We start from the raw sequence: 21,668 nt of genomic DNA on the forward strand, positions 1-21,668 counted from the left end.
TATCCAAATGTGTGCTCATTACTCGCCTGACCTTGTGCCCATGCTAAACCCCTTTATTACTCTCCCTTGTTACCCCACTCACCTACCAGATTATATTTGTTAATCTTTGAGGCTCATTGATTTCACCTGTCTATCTGCTCCACTGTCTCTTGTCCAAAATCAAAATGATAGTGTCACCAACAGGTAAATGTTAAAACTGACACAAATGCATAATTCTAATATGAAACTAACATGCTGATTGCCAAAGTGCTAACTGCTTATGTTGCAACATGCTGAGTGCTATAATACTCCCCAAATGCTTAGATGCTAGCCTGAAGAGAGAAGTGAAAAGTGGCGCCACCTGCTGGTGAATTGGCACAGACAAGTTTATATATCTAGAACAGTAAACTCAGATCAATGAAATTGGACCATCTCTATTTAGACCCATGTATGAGTCCATTCTCTGCACACGTCCCAGTGTAATCCAACATTTACTGTCAGACACTGCCCCCTACAGGTGAAGGACAGGAAGGACAATAAATGGACAGGATCCAATCTAGTTTGTTTTAATCAGAAGAAAAGTCAAATTGATCCTGGAGATTTTTCCAAACTGGGCCCTTCATTTAACAGATGAATTACATTTCTTTAGTACAAGAAGCAGAGGCCAAAAAAACCCACCAAAGGCACAGTTTTATTTGTTTTTTGTAATTTTATCACAAAATCTTATAATTTACAGAATTTGTCCTCAGATATTCCGTTTTCTTTGAATCAAAAATCAGCGATATTGAGCATATTGGAGCTGATGAGTTGAACTCGAGCAGGACTCAGTCTTGAAAGGAATGTGACAGCACAGCAGACACTTTCAAAAATAAATACAGGAAGTGATTTCAGTGAACCAGAATTGAACGCCCGAGGACAGGATGTGTCAGTCAGTCCATGATTGGCTTTTAGCCGCCCAGCTAGCGCTCACTTTGCCTTCTTATACTTCCTCATGTTGGCCGCTATCGAGTTGGTGATCTCCACACTTTTCTTGTTCTGTCCAAAATACTCCAAAAACTCTCCGTCAGGTCCAACCAGGTACATGATGATAGTGTGATCGACCTATAGAGGAGAGAAAAGGAGGCGTTCAGATGGAGAAATTTATTATCCTGATAGTTAGTTGTTTTGTTATCGTAGACGCATAGATCATACTGGCTATACAAAGGTCCTCGCCCTGGGTTTGAAAAAAACAACAACCCAGAAACCAGCACTCTCACTCATGTCAACTAAGGCTTTGCTAACCCTTCACTCCTCCCCCACTCTACCCTCTTGTCCAAATATGGTCACTTCCTGTCCTGGTCTACGGGTGTAACTCACGATGTAGTCGTTGTCGTCATCCTTCGGTCCTTGGCTGTAATAGACTCTGTAAGCTCTGGAGACCTCCTCCACCTGAGCGGTTGCTCCCGTCAGACCAATCAGCTTTGGTGAAAACTCTGGGGGGGGAAAAAAAACACATTAAAAGACAAACTCAAAAATGTACATGCAGCAGATCAGGTGTTTTGCGGTTTTTGTACCTTTCACATATGCAGCCATGGCCTCAGGTGTGTCTCTGTCAGGATCGATGGTGATCAGGATGGGCGTCAGGTTGGGAAGAGACTTTATTTTATCTGTTACAAACAAAAAGATGATGAAATTGTTTTAGATAAAAAAAGCAACAATACATCCAGCTTCTCTTCCAGGTTTAATAGAATTTGATTTTTTTTAAATCAATTTGCCTATTTCGTCGACGACCTCGATCATTTTCTCGATCTCGTCCGGGCAGATGTCGGGGCAGTGAGTGAACCCGAAGTAGATGAGGACCCACTGACCCAGGAAGTCCTCGCTCTTCGACGGCTTGTTGTTGTGATCGACAAGCGAGAACGGACCACCGAGCGCCGGTCGACCGATTGATTTGGTCCTTTCTTTTTCAATCACTGCAAAGTGTAGCAGCCACTAAGTTATTCAACAACTTTTACATATTAAGTCAACTTCACGTGATTCTGGGGGTAAAATACTCACATTCTTCCTTTTCTTTTTTGAAATATTTCATCGATCCGAGCAGAGTACCTCCAATAGCAAATGTTATTGCTAAAGATTTCCACGTCACAGGCTTTAAAGGGAGAAAAACAATGACAGAAAAATCTTTACATTTCACCCACTACAAGTATTCAGCGTATTTAATATGTAAGAATACTCTCTCTGTGGTAAGAACCAAACGTACCGTTCATGTAATTCTATTGTTTTAACTACTCAATCTTATAAACAGGCTTAAAGATTTTGGTAGGGATTCATGGGCAAACTCTTAGTTTGTTCAAGTCTTACTTTAAAAACAGAAGTTTTAAAGTAAGCCTGGAAAATATATTTTCCCCACGACCACACTTGACTGTGGGGTCCCTCAGGGCTCAGTTTTAGAGCCCCTACTGTTTTCTTTGTACATGCTGCCACTGGGTGCCCTTAGCCAAGGAATCGCAGCGTATCTTATTTTTTTTTTTTAATCATTTTTACACACTGTTGTTGAGACATGCTACACACACACATAGGCGTCAGATTTGAAACATAACAAACAAATCATCAGCCATTTCTAATTGATTAATTGGTTTCATAGTGACTGCCAACCGCATTGAAAGAAATGGACAAAAGCATTTCTCTTGATGTTTCGTGCATTTTACAGCCTAAAGCCTAAATTGAATACCTAAAATATATTCTGAGGCAGTTATTTCCAAAGTGTTGGAAGTGGAGGTACAACAGCCTGATCGAGACTGACTTTAAGTTGAGATCAAGATAAGTTGTTTGCCACTTACCCCAGACTTTTTCTGCTGATCTCTTGACGAAGGCGGAGGAGGGAGTGAGGAAAACGTTCTCGAGGAGTGTTGATACAGATGTTGACTTATTCTGCAGGTGTGCCACTGACTCACACTCACCTGTGGAAAGTACGCACAGGCTTGAGTTAATACGTCTTACATCACGAAAACAATCATCTTGAGAGGCTTCGGCTCCTTAAGACAGCCAGGTGTTATGCCAAACTCCATTCAAATAATTGCCAAGATGAGGTGGTGTTGCACGATGAAAGGATAGGCGGCGTAACAACAGATGTGCACCTGATTATTAAGTGTTTGAGTCAATTCCGGCTAGATAATATCGATAACACTGAAAGCCATGTTAGCAAAATGTCCATACAGATGTTTTCAAAATTGTATTTTATTTATTTATTTATATTTATTTTATTTTTATAGTGTGCATATTAATGAAAAGCTGTAACAATTACAGCTGTAAAAATGCCAGATTATAGCAGAAGTGCTAGTTTCCATCTGTTGTCCCTAGGCAGGTAACAGAGAAAGACAAATTACAAATTACAAATACAAATACAAAGGCACAAGTGACACAAGACAATAATAGAGGTTAAAGGTTAAAGGTGGTCACATGAATGAATGATGATGGTTTGCATGATAGGACATATCTTTTGCCCAGAGGTGTATATTAATTGACTAAGATTTTTTTAAAGTAAGGCAATTAATATGGCAATGTTTTAAAAGCTATTCGCAGTAAAAAATAAATAAATAATAATAATAATAAAAAAATAATAAAAAGATGTTTCATACATTAGGACAGTTTGATAAGATAAGATATGTTTATTGTCACTGTACAAGCCTGTAGATGCCTAATATCAGAAATATACAAATATATAAATACTAAAACCAAATATTCAAATAAGAAATACAATAATATATGGCTTTAAATGACTTAACTGAATTTACATACAAGTATTGTAACAATATGGTTTGTGCATACATGAAACTTAAAGGCAGTTATTAAGCTAAAAAGTGTCACTACTAACTCACTTTAACTAGTCTAATTTGTGAATGGGGTTTGGTATTACAGCTGATATGAAGCTAGCTTTGACCTACCATGCAGCAGTGAAGTCTCTGCGGTGACAGTGTGTGTTTCAGTTCAGTGTCTCTCCGTAAGACAGTGTGTGAGAGTCTGACAGCTTGTGTCTGAACACATTTCTGAACGAGTTTCGCGTTACTTTGACTTCGATATAACACACTCAGGGCCATTTTGGACCTTGACAGACCCGCTGCTCGGACGAGGAAGCGGGTACAGGACAGGTTTGCAAAACGTGATAAGGGAGAATACGGGGCCTACAAACTGCTGTTCTGGAGTCAGTTCTTAACCGTCATGTTGGGTCAATAAATTGAGAAAATACTGCTCTCAGATCAGTGTCCCGGGAGCCGTTATCAAACACAGGAAATGACGTAATTACATCTTCTTCACATATCTTACAGTTCATGTGCTCTCTGCTGCCCTCTATGGATGCATTACATTTGTAGGAAATTATTTTATGACTTTTATATGAAATCATACGTAGGACTAAACATTGTACCTATTTTGTAAACAATAATAATAATATAATAATAACTTTATTTATATAGCACCTTTTAAAAACACAGGTTTACAAAGTGGTTTGACAAACAGCAAACACAAGAACAAAGCAAACTAAAGCAAACACAGAAGAACATAAACAACAGCAAGAACATAACAAATGCAAAATACTAAAAATAATTAAATACAATTCAACAGAAAAGAACCCAAAGTGCACGATACCCAACAGACATATATAACCCGACCATCACAAGAACCATGATAAGAACCATCACAAGAACCATGATAAGAACCATCACAAGAACCATGATAAGAACCCAGGCAACACAAGAAGAAAAGAAAAACAAGGCTTTTTAAGAGAAGGTTAAGATATTTACTTTATTTTGTTGATGAAATAATAATTATAAAAGACTCAGTGGTGTAGTGCAGGACCAGGGTATACGCAGATATACATACTTTTCTTTCAGTCTCCATAGTGTGTACCCGGCCACTTCTAAATCTCCTCTGAATCACACCATTGATTGATTGACAATATTCAGCATTAAGCTGCAGTTTTTCTAGGATGGTGAAGGGATGACCCTCCCTACTCTGTCTATACATGGTTGGTACGAACCTACTAAATAACTCCACTCTCCTCCGTTAAAAACAAAACACAACTGTGATTACATATTGCACACACATCACACATTCCAATCTGCACATTGCACTTTGACACCCTGGACACTTTACACTGTTTACACTATTCTATATTTTGTATATTCAAATAATTATTTTTTAAATGTTACATTATATTCTATCTTTACATTTCACTGCACATCTGTATGAGCATGTGACAAATAAAAATCTTGAATCTTGAATCTATGCAATAAGAGTCATACATGTCACTGCTTATAACTGAGGCCGTTTATCCTCTGCTGGACAGGCCACTAACAAAAAACTTTTTGGGGAAAAATTAAGACTATACCTATTTCTTTAATCACCAATAAACCTCTCAACAGACTCCAGTAAAATTATATGTTGTAACTCTCAAATCACACATCAAAAGACACTTTCAGTACACCCATGGATGTCATATTTTTGCATTTAATCATACTTCAAACATTTATTAAAGCAGCATTCTTGGTCCAAGATATTCAGTCAAAAAAATCAAACGAGAGGAATATTTTCAGGAAAAAAAAAAGGTAAGATGTTGAAGTTTATAAGGCAGTTGTGCAATGTGAAGGCCAGTTCAGTCTGAGTTCTTTGTTGATGTAGTAGTAAAGCCAAGCCACAAAGGGAAAGACCGTGATGGCAGCAGCTGTTGAGACTCTGAGCATCCCGACTGGAGACCTGTCACAAGAGAGGCGCATCAAACGTTTAGGGGAAGAACCGATTCATGGTTGCACAACAGTTCAGTTTCCACTGTGGCATTAGTTTCATGAAATATGGGAGACATGGAATTAATTCCCTGGTATATTTAGATTTTACCTTCCAGAGTGACGACACAGGAGAAGCCAAACAAGAGTCAACATGAGACCAGAAAATTCTCTGAAGGGGAAACATTTTTAAACTTACATTATATACGTTTTCTCTTTATATGTCATACAATATTCTCAGTAATTACTGATTTAATTTGGGGTGTAAAAATGTTTATATAAGTATTACCTTGCTTGAGGTTGCTCTTATCACTATTTTAGGTAAACAGTTGAACACCTCACCTGCCCTCCTCCTGTTGGAAGATCTCTGTAATTCTCTCTTTGTGAACCCTCCACCCCAACATGGCGACCACAGCGCTGGAGATCATCACATGGAGATCAGCAACACGCCTCCACGCCAAAGTCTCTGCCAAAAAAAAAACAGACGGAAAACATGCAAAAAGGGTCAAATGTTCATCCCAGATCTGCTGCAGTTTTAACACACTTAGATGAGCTGTAATGACACGGTAGAGCCACTTGATGGCGCAGTTAGAATTGGGAGAAAAAAAAATACATTCATGCAGAGTTGAAGAGACAAGAAGTAGGAAAACAGGAAAATGCAAACTGTTGAGGGTGAGGAAGCTTTTAGAAAGAAAGAGGTTTATATTCTTAGATATTAAACACAGGGACATACAGGGACGAACACTGAAGACCAAAACTGACAAAATCTGTCTACCTGTCACGTGTGGTTTCAAGCTTAGAAATGCACACAGGACTGCAGGAACACCATAACCGACCTGCAAACAGAGGTAGAAACATGGTGTGAATAACACTTTAAAATCATATCAAACAACATGTGAGATGATATTAATCTTACCATCCATAACCCTGCGTCTGGATCATTGATCTACAGTTTAAAAAAAAGAAACACAGATTATATGTGTTGCTCCAGAATGCATGAGTATAACTAGTCGAATAATAATAATAATAATAATAATCTATTCCTCACCTGTACGTATGTTGCAAGAGCGAAGAATAAAGACATGAAAGCGTTGCAAACTTGCCAAATCACAGAAAGCCATGACTTCTTCTCACAAACTACTTCACCCATTGCTGTTTTCTAACCTTTCACCACTTACCCGCCCGGGCCTGCGGGACGTACAGATAAACGAAAACAGGCGCACAAGCCGGTCCTTGTATTAAACATTTGTATTGGGTTTGAAATACTAGTACGTCGTATTACATCGCCTTGTTTGTAAAAAAACCCCCAAAAAACCCAAAAACAATAATTAGAATAATTTATAAATTAATAAGTGGTCGAGTTAATAGACTGTCGTTTTGTTGTTGTTGTTGTAATTGTGTGTTGCATAATGTCACAACAACACCCAGGATTACAGTTTGCATGATGAACATATTGTTCTTATTTTCGACTCTGAAAAAAAATGTCTTCTGACGTCAACAAATCACCTGATACACGTTCATTTAGAAAAACTGCTACACAACCTTCAATGTCTGCATTTTTCTGACCGGGCTGCTCCGCACAACACAACGAGCACATCTTGTACGCGACCGCAGTGATGTCAAGGTAGACGCACAGAAGAGACACCACTTCCGGTTAGATTTTTTAGAAATTAAAATAATTATTCACATCTATCCAATATTGGTGGGATTTTTGGTAAAGGTTTTATTTATTACTTTATATAAAATAATGTGTATTTATATTCACTGACTTTGGGTTTGTAACTGCATACATACATATGAGAACATACATATGACAGCATTATTTACTGTTCTTTAAATGCTGAATCAGCATAAATCTTTCGCAATATATAGATAGATACTTTATTGATCCCGAGGGAAATTCAAAGCATCCAGTAGCAGGTTACAAAGACGTACATGACATGAAACATTTGTTACAAATTAAACCGCAAAAAACCGACGCCCCCCCCCCTCCCATACATATATATTAACCCGAAAAAAGATTTAAAGAATACCCCTAGATGAATCAAACTTAAGCTGTGCAATTAAAAATAGACTTATACAAGAAATGTACATAACCTGTGCAGGGATAAAAAAAATATATGTGTAATTTAAAGCAAGAACCTAAAAACAGTTGAGGGAAAAAAAATCTGTAATTAGACCTGAATATAAAAAATAAAAAAGTGTTGACCTTCTGAAGGTGTGTTATTTATATATGTACAGAAATGTTTAAAAAGCAGATAGTGCAGAGTTATCAAAAACAGACATTAAATAACAGGCAGTGTAAACATTAAATTAAAGGTGGATTAAATACTGTTACAACCAAGCCTATTTATTATTTATTAAATTAAATTAAATTAAATAAATGTATTAATGGTTATACATGTATAATATCTCTGATAATATGTGATTATATGAATATCACAAACATATAATGAATTGAACGTCAGGTTGTTTGTAGTTTTAAAAGGCTAATGTTTGTTTTATTTTGAAACTAGTGTTACGTAATATCCGGTGACTCGTTAGCACTGCCGTTAGCTTGCCGTTAGCTCCGGGACGCGGTGGGTGTTGACATGTCAGTGTCACTTGGTCAGCTGATTGCGGGACGTAAAGCTTCTCGGCTAGTACCGCTAGCCAGCTTAGTTAGCTTAGCCTAGCAGGAGGTTTGTTTTTGTTAACGTTGCTGCACAGGTAGCTTTTAACGTAACCCGAAACTCACTCTGAAAAATACCAAGAATTTGACGATTTTAACACCGTCGTTGAGCCGCTAGCCGCCTGTCGAGCGGCCTGAAGTTTCCGTGAGGGAGGCAGTGATCATTGTGGCAGAGAGGGAAGGGTGAAGTTGCTCTCCGAGTATCTGCATTGCAGCCCGGCGCTGCTGATGGAATTCAAACACACAACAATGGCGACTCCCAGTCCTAACAACCCGACAACACCGAGCAGCCACAGCAAAAACGCAGGACCCGCAGCTAACCACCTCCTCCAGTCGCAGTCTCAGCACATCACGACGATGAGCAGCCTGCAGGGTGAGTGAAGCCAAAAAAATCTATCTGCAGCTGGGAGCTCTCGGTCTGCTGCAGTGAAGGTTAATGTTAGCAGGGCTAGCCGTGGGAGGCTCAGGCTACTCCCAGCTCCGGAGGATTAATCCCAAAGGAGCCGACTGGTTCTTAATTATTCCCCAGTTAGGAAATAAATTATGCCTTACATGTTAAATACAGATTCAACACAATCTGGAAATCTCTGCAATGCCTTATTAATTATTTTTTTTACGTTGTCATTAAATACCAGCATCTAATGTATTTGCATAAAAAATAAATACCACAAAATAAAGAATTCTGACAATAACAATGTCAAAGTTTAATTTATATAATAAGGATTGTCTTTAAGCTCCTTTAGGTTGAAATTGTCTGCAATAAAATCATGAAGTCTTTCTGGATTTTGAGACACAATAACAGTTATTAGAAGATAATAATAATAATAATAAGATCTAACAAAATGAATAGGAAGAAGAAACGAGCTTAAAGTGCTTCATAAAGAAGGACAGAATAAAACAGAAATGGGACAAAAGGCTTTCATAGAAAAAAACTGTGAAACAACAAATATTTTAGAATAAATAAAATACAAATTTCAAGTTCAGGAAAATCTGTTTAAAAGGATTTATTAGGTAGAGTACATTTTTATAAATGTTTTACACCAAGTGCAGCTCTCTTCTTTAAATTGCAGTTTACCATTTTGGACATCATCACTACTCATATCTAAACATTTATCTCTGAGGTGATGCATAAAAACACAGGGTTATCATTCGTTATTAATTCACATTTATGTTATTACATAAAGTCGACCCTCGGCCAGCTTTCTGTTAGAGATCGACGAGTCATCCAGTACAAATAAAATCCTTATTGTGTTATTATGTAAGTACTAAAATAGTTAGCTATACTTTGGTGTCAAAATCAGTCAATGTTGAACTACAACAAGATGTTGGTTGTACCATGACGTGGGTACAGTGGCATCCCTAGTTGCTTCCTTTATTTTTTAAAACACAAATTATAATGACACTTTTTCAGACCAAGAGTTGAACTGATATTACTCTGACATTTGGCTTTTATTGATAATAATTTTGTATGTTTTTTTTTTTTATTGAGAATTACACCAAACCCCACGGCAACAGCTGGCAATTATAAACCTCCTCTTCTGCTACATAAAATACATTTCTGACAAACCTTATGAAGAATTAAAAAAACACATTACTCAGCATAAATGTAATCAGTGTGTCATTGGGCGTTGAAGTACAGCTCCCCTGACATTCCCCACGCCTGTTATGAGTAAAGAAGCCTTCATGATAGGGCTGCTGGATTATCGGGATTATTTTGATTGATAAACACGATTACTCGTTGATTTTACAACATCTGGATCACATCTGTTTATCAAACGTAAACACTCTGAGCCCTTTAACGTTCTGAACTCTTTGAAAAACAATCAATAAATGAAAATGAACTCTGATTTTGAGGTGGTGTCCTCTTGTGGCCTAAATGTAGCAACAAACAAATTGAAAAAGTTCCCACACATGATAAAACCTTTGGACAAACCGAGCATAACACAGCAGGCTACATAATAATCCTTTAATCTACATTATCTTGTTTTCATGATCGTGGGAAGACAACATCGTAGTTAAAATTTAAACTCGATTAATTTCCCAGCCCTTTTTAATTTGTCTTCCAAATAAATGTTTTGTTGTGCACTTCTTTGAAATGGGGGCTGTTACATTTACAGAATTGATCAAAACACCACAACAATGAAGACATCCCGTGAAGCCTTTTAACATCGACTGTTTATGATCGACAATAAGCTGAACTAAATAGATTTGACAGGGAAGTTTGGTTCTTCTTTTAACGCTTTGTCAAATACGATGAATACATGTCTGTACCTGCTTTTTTATGAAGCTGCTCTTCTTGTTTTTTTTTTAAACGACTTGTCAGCAGAAATATTTTTCCCCTTCTTTCCCAACACACACAACTGAAGTGAAAATAAAAAACCATGCTGTGTTTATTTTGTTCAAACGCTGTCTCGTTTTAACTTTCAGAGTCCAACACCTGCTGGAGATGTCAGAGTGAAACAGGTAGCTACACATTTTATTGACTAAGTAGAGTGACAAAGACGCTTCTTAAATAGAAACCAAATTAAGATTTTCATTGGAAGGACAAAGTCACAAGTTCTCAGAAGCTAAATTTACATTTTAATGTAACTTTAAATTGAGGATAAATCTACATGAGCTTTGGTGAAACTCGTATTAACTTCTACTTTAAGTGAACTTATAAAATGTCTTGAAATGTAGTGTTAGATATAGTTTGTAAAGTTAGCAGTTTGGTTGATTTATGTCCTGATTTAACTTTCTGATGACGGTTTACTACATTTATAACAACTGATGCATGTTTGATTTATATCCCTGTTACCTTTCTATGCTGAAAAAAAGTGGTTTTGAACTATTGTTGTAACAAGAATTCAGGCTTTTAAAGCTTTATTTTATTATATTTATAAAGAGGGCCCGACCGATATTTTACCGATTTTGTGTAGACAAAGAAAACGATGCCGATATATCGGCCGATATTTTTCTATCTCCTATCTTTAGAGAGAGATAGATATAGATGGTCACTCAACTGGAAAGTAACTGCGCATGTACGTGCATCACCGCTCTACACTGTGGAGAGTGATAATGCTTGATGTGATCCATATAGCGCCCTCTGCTGGTGACAGTCAGAAAGAGAACTGCTACTTAATACAAAGATACAAATGAAATGCTATTTGACTGCTGAGTAAATCTAGTAATATCGGCGCATGCCTGTGATAAAGTTAGCCGATACCGATAGTCACTGGATATGCCAATATCGGCCGATATTATCGGCTGGCGGATTAATCGGTCGGGCTCTGATATTAAACTTGTGAGGTGTTTGACGTTAATGTGTAATCCAGTATAAGTCTTCAACATTTTTCTGACCATGTTACACTTTTTATCTTACTGCTGCTAACTAATCATTCCTAACTCCTGACATGATGCTGACCGATGGTGAGAAAATGTTCATTAAGATGTTTAATGTTTTTTTTTTTTTCCTTGAACCATCATCATTTTTACGTCCTTTTTGTTTTACCTGCAGGTTTTTTTTTTCTTTTTTTTTCCTCCTCATTTGCTGTTAAACCATTCAAAGTTGCTCGTCTTTGTGCATGCTACCCTGCAGAAAACGCGTTCGACCTTCCTGTCCCAGTTTGTTTCACATGTTAGCAAAGCAAGGCCAATTTCTGTGATTGTATGTGATCCCTCAAAAAACTGCAGGATTCCTGTCGGGCCCTGTATGACGGGTGAAACAAAACAAAAAAAAAGACTTTTTACTGCAGGAAGCGATGACTTTCAGGAAGGTTTTTCACAAGTCTAACTAACAAAAGAAGTCTCTAATAGAAGACAACAACAACAAGCTGAAATATGAAGAAAATAAAAGCTGTCTTTTCACCTCTAGGGTTTCAGATAAACCTGTCTGGAGCTCCCCCAAGTAAGCCAAACCTCTTTTGCTTCAGCACCAACAGTTCTCATCCCTTTGTTTCCGCCTGACAGTCTGGTATGGGGGAGTCTGTCCTGCTGCTCTCAACTAATCCACGTCAAGACTTCTGATGGGTTCCAAATAGGCTTGTGCCGGTCACTAACAGTCCAGTGATTAAAATGGGCACTCTGATCTATCAAACCTGGGAATTTCCTTTTTTTTTTTTGGGAGGGGAACATATTGGAGTTTGTCTGGTAGATTTCTTCAGCCTGCAGCAGTGAAACAGGCTGCCATGTCTGCAACGTAACCCTTTAGCATGCATGTACATTGCAGTACGTCCACTAAAAGGTCTTCTTCTTGTCACTGACAGACTCAGATTGCAAGTATCCGACAACATCACAGAAAGGAAACGTATCATGACAGACCTAATAAGAACACCATGAAACATTTTGTATGCTCCCGAAATCAAGTGTAGACTCTGCATAAAGTTACATAATCAATCAATGCAGCGATGGAGCAGCATCTGTCTGTATGCAGTAAAATGACTGGAGTTTGGTGGATGTAAAAAGAGCGATATAACATTGATTTTATAGTTTAAACAGTTACTCTACACTACACTTACTCTGGGAGCCTCTCTGTTCTGTTGTCCGATACTTTGAATCATTTTATTGGACTCACTTTGATCATGCTGATTTGACTTGAAAGATTACGTTGCAGCAGGGTTGGCTGAAGCAGTCGAGTGGGGGAAATTCCAAAACATTTTGTACCTATTAGTCATTAGGACTCCAAAATATCTTACAATACAGTCCTGGCTTGAATATAAAGGAATTCACCCTTTAATTTAACTATATTAGGTAACAGGCCCAAGCTAGTCACACACCAGAATTGTATTCAATCTCTTCATTTTTTTTTCTCAACAACGACTCACTTTTGAGTTTCTGTGCTGCCATAAAAGTTTGATTTTTCTAGCAGCTTCTCAGAGGTAAGCTGCTTTTATCCTCATCGGCACAAGCCTAAAATTCAGAGCTTCCATTGACATGAAGGAGCTAGGTCCTCTCACCCCTCTGTGCTCCCTCCGTGTGATAAAACACTAAAAAACAAAACACTTTTCATTAATAAAATCCCCAGTAAAATACTCTAATGGAAGCTCTTCTTCACTGGTTTTCAGAGTGCAACTAACAAGCTGAAGTAGTGCCTGTAGTGTCACAGTTTTGTTTTCAACTGGTTTGTCTTTTTTGTGTTTTGGCATGGGTGCACCTTAGCATAGCACTTGCTTGTCGAGACAAGGTACACACACTCCAAAGTTGTCATTTTAAGCCATGTTTTCCATTCGGGGGCCTATTGGAATTCAAGTACACACATTCTTGTGGTATTTTTGGGGGCGGAGCGAGCGTGGAGAGCTTTTCCTACGATGTGAAGGTGAAATCAAAGCAGTTGGCCTTGACGAGCATGTCATGATTTGATGTGGGTTTTTAATTCCCCCCCCTCCCAGTTTTGTGTTTACATGTGGGTTATTGTGTCTGCACCGTGAATGTCAGGTGTTTTGGATTCAAGCAGCATGCTTTGTTTCTGTTTCTGTCTCAGATATCCAGTTAAATATGACTGTGAGAAAGCCACAAACGCAAGCAGGATGAATAGCTGAACATGTTCGGCCGCCACTTAAAAGGAGACGCTAGTTGAAGAATAGGACCAAAGTAATGGCAGTGGAAGAAATTTAATTTCAAATGACATATATAGTCTTGATATCACAAATTCAAGGACAGGAAAAAAAAAACATGTTTATTCAATTTATTGAAAAGTTTTCCAGAGGAGCGCCGGTAGCCTAGTGTTTAGTGGACGCTCCATGTACATGGTCCTCTAAGCGGATGATCCGGTTTCTAACCTTTCCCGCATGTCACTCCCCACTCTCTCTCACCCCAATTTATGACTCTATCCACCGTCCTATCTCTAAAGAGATCCACCGTTTGGAGAAAAAGAGAATAACTTCTCTTACCAAATCAAGTTTTTGACCATCTTAAAGCGATATTACTCCAAAAATGCATTTGAACTTAATGAGTCCCCCCCCCCACCCAAAAAACCCAAACAACAACATTCAATATGGCGATGGTAGGATTGCAAATACCCCCCCTCCCCCCATCCGATGATTTAAGTAGGGCCAGACTAATATGAGATTTTTGTGGGCTGATACCGATATTATGGAGAAAAAAAAATCTGATACCGATATGTCGGCCGATATCTTTCCTCGATCTATCTTCAATCTTCACAGATAAATAAATAAAGAGATTATAAACACGTTTATTGCGTTGACCCCTCAAATGCAGTTATCACACATTTGAGTAAAAGATATTTAATGACGAGAAGATGGTCACTCAACTGGAAAGTAACTGCCCATCACTGCTCGACACTCTGGAGAGCGATAATGCTCGATGTTATCCATACAGCGCCCTCTGCTGGTGACAGAGAACTGCTAGTGTAACACAAAGAAACTTTAATGAAATGCTATTTGACTGGTGAATAAAATTAGTAATATCTGCGTAAATCAGACACACAATTAGCCGATGCCGATATTATCGTCTGGATGCTGAATCCGTCGGGCTCTAGATTTGAGTAAATCTGGTTAACCTGTCTCTTTATTCTGTTCTCACTTCCTGGTTTGTGTTGTTCTTGCTCACTCATCGTTCAGATCTTTCTTGTGGGATCAGATTTTTTCTTTTTGTTTTTGCTGTTGCTTCACACCCCTCTCACTTTCTGCTTCATGTGTTTTTATCTGATCACATTACGGCTTCTTCTCCCGCTCAGGTAAACGTAAAGCCCTGAAGCTGAACTTCGCCAACCCTCCGATCAAACCCACCACTAGATTCACACTGAACACGGCGGGGCCGCCCTTTCAGAACCCCCACATGTGAGTAAACCTGCAATATGTCGTCTGGTTTGATCTTCAGACAGTTTCAGGACATTCAGGTCCCTACGCTTAGCGCCCTCTGATGACTTATCCTGAGGATGCTGTGGATCAGTATAATAGGTCAACTTTAAATCAACCCACTCGTGTTTCTTTTTCCCCCCAGAGAGCGACTGAGAACACACAGCATCGAGTCATCAGGGAAGCTGAAGATCTCTCCTGAGCAGCACTGGGACTTCACAGCCGAGGATCTCAAAGACCTGGGCGAGATCGGCCGAGGTGCTTACGGCTCGGTCAACAAGATGGTGCACAAGCCAAGCAACCAGATCATGGCCGTGAAGGTACATTTGAACCTGTGACGTGTGCATATCCAGAAGCAGATTCAAAGACGTAATCGTCAAGTGTATAACGGCGTGTCACATTTTCTCCGCAGAGGATTCGGTCCACCGTCGATGAAAAAGAACAGAAGCAGCTGCTGATGGACCTGGACGTGGTCATGAGGAGTAGTGATTGTCCGTACATCGTGCAGTTTTATGGCGCTCTGTTCAGAGAGGTGAAATGAGCTTCTGGTTTCATAAGGAGATGCAATCAAGAGGATATTGTGTTTTTTTTTAACATATTTGGGGTCTAAATGGCAACAAGGAAGAAAAAGTTTAGAAATCACTCCAGCCCTTAACTTGAGCCCGGAGCAGTGAAACAGACCGCAACAGCTGCAATGTGATTTTTCAGGAGATCAGAGCACGTCCACTAACAGGTCTGTTCTGACGCAGCCTCAAGATCACTCTCTTCAGAGCCACCAGACTCTTTTGATAAAAACAGTATATATTATTAATTTTTTAAGTGATTTTTTTGAGCCTTTATGAGATAGCACAGCTGGAGACAGACAGGAAGTGTTGGGAGGAGAGCGCTGGGGGATGACATGCAGCAAAGGCCTGTGGTTGGACATCTGCGAGGACTATAGCCTCCACTTCTTAAGGGGCGTGTGACAAAACCGCTCGACTATCCAGCGCCCCCAGAAACAGTAGTTATACCGTGCAGAAAACAGGAATTTCTGGTCTGCTGTTGCCTTGATTTGTCCGATGTGTGTGTTTCTGTCAGTGCAAAAAAAGGACACATTTCGATTAAACACATTTGCCCTGACAGATTCCCTGCAGCCATCACAGCCTGATTCACTGCTGCAGGCTGAAACTATTTCCTGGAGCCATTCCAAAACTTTTTGTAACTTCGAGTCATAAGGACCCTCAAGTATTTTCCTGTTTTTTCCTGTCAAACTGCAGTCCATATTATTTCACAAACTAATGACTTCATCACTTTATTTTCCTTTTTCAGGGCGACTGTTGGATTTGTATGGAACTTATGGCTACCTCCTTAGACAAATTTTACAAATTTGTATATTGCTCATTAGACGACGTGATTCCAGAGGAAATATTAGGAAAAATAACATTAGCTGTAAGTTTTTTTTTTTTTCTTCTTCATGATTCATCCTCACTTATTCTAAAATAAATCCTTTAGTGACTCTGCTGCTTCACATTTTCTTTTCTCTTTCAGACTGTGAAGGCTCTTAACCACTTAAAAGAAAACTTGAAAATAATACACAGAGGTAAGACGACACACGGACACTTTCCTTTATGTGCTGTGCATTTTAAGGCATCTCTTCACCACCGACGCCATTGTTCCTCTCGCTCTCTCTTTCAGACATAAAGCCGTCAAACATCCTCCTGGACAGGGGCGGCAACATCAAGCTGTGTGACTTTGGCATCAGTGGTCAGCTGGTGGACTCCATCGCCAAAACCCGAGATGCAGGCTGCAGACCTTACATGGCAGTGAGTAAAGCTGAGAAATCAGAGCTAACGTGAGGCTTCACCTCGCTCTCTTGACGGCTAGTTCAGTAGAAGCGTTTTGTTTTGATTTGGAGCTTCCTCAGATTAGAACGACGATTCTTGTCGGGTGGACGAGGTTTTCCTTCCTGCACATTGACTACAACTCCCGGCTATATTCTTGCCGTTTAACTTAAGAAGGGAAAAATGATCATCAGCCTGTGTGTGTGAGTGTGTGTGTGATTACTGCGCCGCGCGTCACACTCTTTCTCCCTGTATGCTGACGTTAGCGTAACCTCACCTGCAGAATCGACGTCAACAACCCTAAATGTGAGCGTGTAGTTGTCCGCTATTTCATGTAAAAGTATCGAGTAACGATACTTTTAAATGTCTGTAACCTGTAAGTCGATACACTACTTGTGATAGTAGTGGAGTAGTAATGCCACTCAGGACTCAGGACAGGGTTTGGATTTGAACCAGGGCAGGTGTGTGACTCTTCCACAGAATAAATTAGCGACTGTTGAGTGAGTTATTTGGGTGAGGAAGTCGAATAATCATGATGCTGAAGAACATCATTGAATGAGTCTGTTGTGCTTGTTTATTATTAGGTTGTGTGTTTCTGGTGAGCAGCCACTGTGTGTGTTCCAGAGTGTGTATTTGTGTGTGTGTAACATTATTAAAGAGTACTGAATCGTTGTCGGCCCAGAGAGCTGATCTCACCTCGTCGTCATCACTCAGGTTATTTTCTGTTGTCGGGTTACGTCAGCTGGGGGGGGGGGGGATGTTCTCCTCCATCCCTCCCCCCCTCCTTCCTCTGCTGTCCCCACAGCAGTTTCCATTCTAAATTTGGTGAGGCACTATCACCTCCACAACACACACATGGGCAGGCGGCTTCATTCATGAGCGGGTGGATGTGGGCGGAGTCACGGCGGTGAGCTCACTCAGCAGGAATCTCGGCTCCACTTCTTTCTGACCGTGCAGGTGTTCCGATTCACCGCAGCGCTGCAAACAGACGCCTTAGATGACGGAGCAGAATCTGACCTCAGAACAGCTGGGAGCCTGAAATAAAGCTGCTGTTGTGACTGAGCGTACACGGCATGTGTGTTTTACCTCGGGCAGCGTGCAGGTGATTGCTCGCAGGTGGAAACGAAGAGGTGACAGAAACAGAAGTTGTGATTCACAGCTCGTTTGAACAGAAGTTGATGATGATTGTTTGGCAGTTGTTGTTTGTTTGCAGTCGGTTTCACTTCTTCTAAACTCTCAACACAGTTCTCTTTACCAACACGCAGCTCAGTAAAAAAAAAAAAAAACAGTACTCATGCTGCAACAACACCACATGCATGTCTCAGGATCTTCTTGTGACTGATAGAGACTTCATGTTGCTGACCTCATAGACAGCTGGATGCGATGTAACGGTTGGTCAAGAGTCTTAAAACCCGCTCCAGCTCTCAGCCTGTCGTTAGGTTAGAGACAGGATTTCCAGCATGGCGGCTGCTGCAGATGAGCCTCCAGAGCCCCCTGCTGTAACAGATGGGTGACGTCATTCAGGTTTTCATTCTTTAACATTTGCAGTCTATGACACTAGAAAAATGGTTTCTCCTTGATAGGATTTATATTTAGAAATGATCTTAGAGGCTGAACTCCTGCAGTGTCTGCAGATGTGTGTGCTGCAGAGCGTCTCTCTCTGCAGCACAGACTGTACCGCTCTGCTGTGGGTGACATCAGCGTCTAAATCAGGAACCTGTAAATGGGCCAGCACCGTGCTTCCTCTTCTCCGCAGGAGATTTCCGCTGCCTTCCCTCACTCCTCTTCATCACCACATCTTGTTTTGTCGTGATGAAGATGTAGCAGAGAGGGGGGAGGCTGAAAAAACGCAAAGAGCCTGCAGACATGTTGGGTGTAAAGCACTGCAGTCCTTTGAGACAAAGCGCAGGGATTACAGAGCTGATGAGTGCTGCAGGTGGAAACATGCCCACAGGTGATGAGTCTGTCTGGTATTCTCACTGGGTTTGTTTTTGTCCCAGTTTGGGCCTGAACACCTGTTTCTGTCTTGTTTAAAAAATAAAACATGAAGAGTCCGCAAAAAAAAATGAATCAAAACGTACGTCTGGTTTAAAGCTCCTTCGACTTTCCAAGTGTTTTCTACTGATGTGAAGATTGTTAGATTTGGGAGTATTGTCTCATAATGCTGAGAGAATATTGGAAGCATCAGGGCTTGTTTCATCAGCGTCAGGTTGTTTAAAAACAATCTAAAGTTATTGGATTTGATCATTATGTGGATTTTGGCGCCCCCTGTGGACAATATCGGTATTATGTAGTCCCGTTTAAAGCTCAGGTAAACCAGGTTCTGTGCTCCTAAAAAGTCTCTTTATGTGGATCAGGTTTAGTCAATCCAGTTTTTCTTTGAAAACAAGGACAATCAAACATGGATTACCTGATTCTGGATCGGAAAAAAATAAGTGGAATAACGTTTTAGAACAACTTGGCTCTGAGGTCTAAAATCCAAAGCAAACACAAACAGTGTCATCTGGCGGTTAAAAAAGCTCCTCAATGAATCGAGTAAATCATCAACAGGTACAGCTCTAGTTGTGATCATTTCATGCATCAGCTGATCGGCTGCTTACTCAAAGGAAGAACGTGCAACATATTACACATAAATACCGCAGAGAGATTTCTGGTGATATTTGCTTAAAATAAAAGATTGCACACAGGATCTTTGATTTTCTACAATTGTAAAGTTTTTCTTTGAATCCAGTTAAATCCATGTTTTTCTTTTGACCTTGCTAAACACAGTTTTCAATATTTCCTGTTTCTCTTGTCATTTCCAGCCGGAGCGGATAGACCCCAGTGCGTCCCGGCAGGGCTACGACGTGCGCTCAGATGTTTGGAGTTTGGGAATCACACTGGTGAGTCTGAATGTTACACTAATGGATGAAAAGAACCATGAATGTGTGTTTAGTATGCACTTCTTACGCACACGGTGTGTTTTTCAGTACGAGCTGGCCACAGGGCGGTTTCCGTACCCGAAGTGGAACAGCGTCTTCGACCAGCTGACCCAGGTGGTGAGAGGAGACCCGCCACAGCTCAGCAACTCCGAGGAGAGACGCTTCTCGCCAAAATTCATCTCCTTTGTCAACCTGTGGTGAGGAAACCATTCGAGTCCTAGAACTGTGAACCTTAACATTTTGTAAAAGTCAAAATGATTCAGCAACACCTTTCAGTCAGCAGCTTCAATGACTGACGATTTTGTTTTATTTAGATCATGATTCATTGTCAGGACACATAAGTGAAAGGAAACAGTGGCAGGTCTGCATACTCATGAAGCGCAGGCTCCAGCTGCTGTTTGTTACTGTGTCCCTCTAGTGGACAAAGGCCTGAACTGCACCCTCTTCATTTTAATGCTCTTTTTTCCTCCGCTCTCTAGCCTTACAAAGGATGAATCGAAGAGGCCAAAGTACAAAGAGCTGCTGGTGAGTTCATGATATCCTCTCTGTAAACACTCTTAAAGCACACAGTGAAGCTTTTATATGTTTCAAAGGGGAATGTTGCCGTTTTAAAATTTTCTTTACCTACACCGAGCTCTAAATTACTAATAGATAACAAAAAATCTGAATTACTCCTTTCCTGGATGTAATTCCTCACTATCCTCACTGACTCTCTCGATTTCCTACTCTATCCACTGTCCTCAAATAAAGGCAAAAGGCCCCGATGATAAATCTTTAAAAAATAAATAGAAATGTAAAAATGGGGCCCTCCCCTCCACTTTTAACCGACTCAAATCAAAGTTGTAGTTTAGGTATTTCTGTTCATATTTTAAGGTGTTTTACTGATATTTTTTTTATTATTCCTCCACTGCAGAAAGATCCATTCATCCAGATGTACGAGGAGCGCTCGGTTGATGTAGCCGGTTACGTCTGCAGGCTTATGGATCAGATGCCGGCGTCTCCCAGCTCCCCCATGTACATGGACTGAAGCAGGACGGGACGACAAAATTCACAATAAAAATAAAAACACACACACACACACACACACTAGTCTGCAACAAGAAAAACCCGAAAAGAAAAAGAAAACACAACAAAGAAACAAAACAAAAAACCCCCTCGTGTAAATTTGCTTGGTTCCCCTTCTTGCAGTGTTAAAAGAGAAATGTAAAAAAAAAAAAAAAAAGAAGAAGCCTGAAGACAAACTCCATTTGCGATAGAAATGGTGTTTGTTCCAGTCATGTCTGTATAATATATCAACACTTCTGTTTCTCTCTTGTTCACACACAAACGCACAGTCATGTAAGTATAATAGCAGCTCGATAAAAATCACATCTCAGTGCTTAGTACAGTGGTTGAATTTAAAAAAAAAAAAAAAAATGAAAGCCTGGAAACGTTGTATTTATAGAACCAAAGTCATGTGGAGTGTTTTGATTTGGAGATTCTGCAACATACTGGAATCATGCTCTTTGTGAATCAACCCACCTCTTCCATGTGCGTCAATGAAAAGCATTGTGTTTGCTATCTTAATGGAACTTTGCTTCTCTGGGTATAAAGCCGTTTTAAAAGTGTGGGTGGTCCGAATCGTGTTAGACCTGCGGGGCGGTCAGCGCCGACAGGCAGCTGTCCTCTCTGCAGTGGAATATATGCTGATATATGAATAAAAGAAGAGAAAGAGATGTGTCGTCTGA

At 39.9% G+C, this 21,668-nt stretch overlaps 4 protein-coding genes across 6 annotated transcripts in view; 1 reads left to right on the top strand and 3 right to left on the bottom strand.

The window, feature by feature from the left end:
• Window positions 1–21,668, bottom strand: part of gh1 (growth hormone 1) — a 188,783-nt gene that overhangs the window by 35,492 nt on the left and 131,623 nt on the right. The gene's annotated exons all lie outside the window — the stretch shown is intronic.
• On the bottom strand, window positions 651–4,188 carry LOC132954239 (protein SCO1 homolog, mitochondrial). Its single transcript, XM_061026755.1, has 7 exons — window positions 3,903–4,188; window positions 2,799–2,918; window positions 2,017–2,107; window positions 1,734–1,931; window positions 1,533–1,625; window positions 1,336–1,451; window positions 651–1,080 (listed from the first exon to the last, which is right to left on the bottom strand). Exons 1-7 carry the CDS (start codon window positions 4,053–4,055, stop codon window positions 946–948), a joined length of 906 nt encoding a protein of 301 aa, XP_060882738.1. The 5' UTR covers window positions 4,056–4,188; the 3' UTR covers window positions 651–945.
• On the bottom strand, window positions 5,444–7,026 carry tmem220 (transmembrane protein 220). Its single transcript, XM_061065904.1, has 6 exons — window positions 6,784–7,026; window positions 6,652–6,681; window positions 6,511–6,571; window positions 6,078–6,201; window positions 5,848–5,907; window positions 5,444–5,709 (listed from the first exon to the last, which is right to left on the bottom strand). The coding sequence occupies exons 1-6, from the start codon at window positions 6,883–6,885 to the stop codon at window positions 5,577–5,579; spliced, it is 510 nt and encodes a 169-aa protein (XP_060921887.1). The 5' UTR covers window positions 6,886–7,026; the 3' UTR covers window positions 5,444–5,576.
• LOC132995395 (dual specificity mitogen-activated protein kinase kinase 4-like) lies at window positions 8,321–21,656 on the top strand. 3 transcript variants are annotated; one of them, XM_061065351.1, is made up of 13 exons: window positions 8,321–8,779; window positions 10,834–10,869; window positions 12,260–12,292; window positions 15,080–15,182; window positions 15,346–15,520; window positions 15,613–15,732; window positions 16,509–16,628; window positions 16,728–16,779; window positions 16,875–17,002; window positions 19,825–19,902; window positions 19,990–20,138; window positions 20,421–20,466; window positions 20,855–21,656. In XM_061065351.1, the coding sequence occupies exons 1-13, from the start codon at window positions 8,635–8,637 to the stop codon at window positions 20,966–20,968; spliced, it is 1,299 nt and encodes a 432-aa protein (XP_060921334.1). In that variant the 5' UTR covers window positions 8,321–8,634; the 3' UTR covers window positions 20,969–21,656. The 3 variants fall into 3 exon arrangements, with proteins under 3 accessions (XP_060921334.1, XP_060921335.1, XP_060921336.1); XM_061065352.1 differs by lacking the exon at window positions 12,260–12,292 and having other exon boundaries at window positions 8,322–8,779; XM_061065353.1 differs by lacking the exon at window positions 12,260–12,292 and having other exon boundaries at window positions 8,322–8,779; window positions 15,092–15,182.

Source organism: Labrus mixtus, chromosome 20, assembly GCF_963584025.1.
Source record: "Labrus mixtus chromosome 20, fLabMix1.1, whole genome shotgun sequence".
NCBI lineage: Eukaryota > Metazoa > Chordata > Actinopteri > Labriformes > Labridae > Labrus > Labrus mixtus.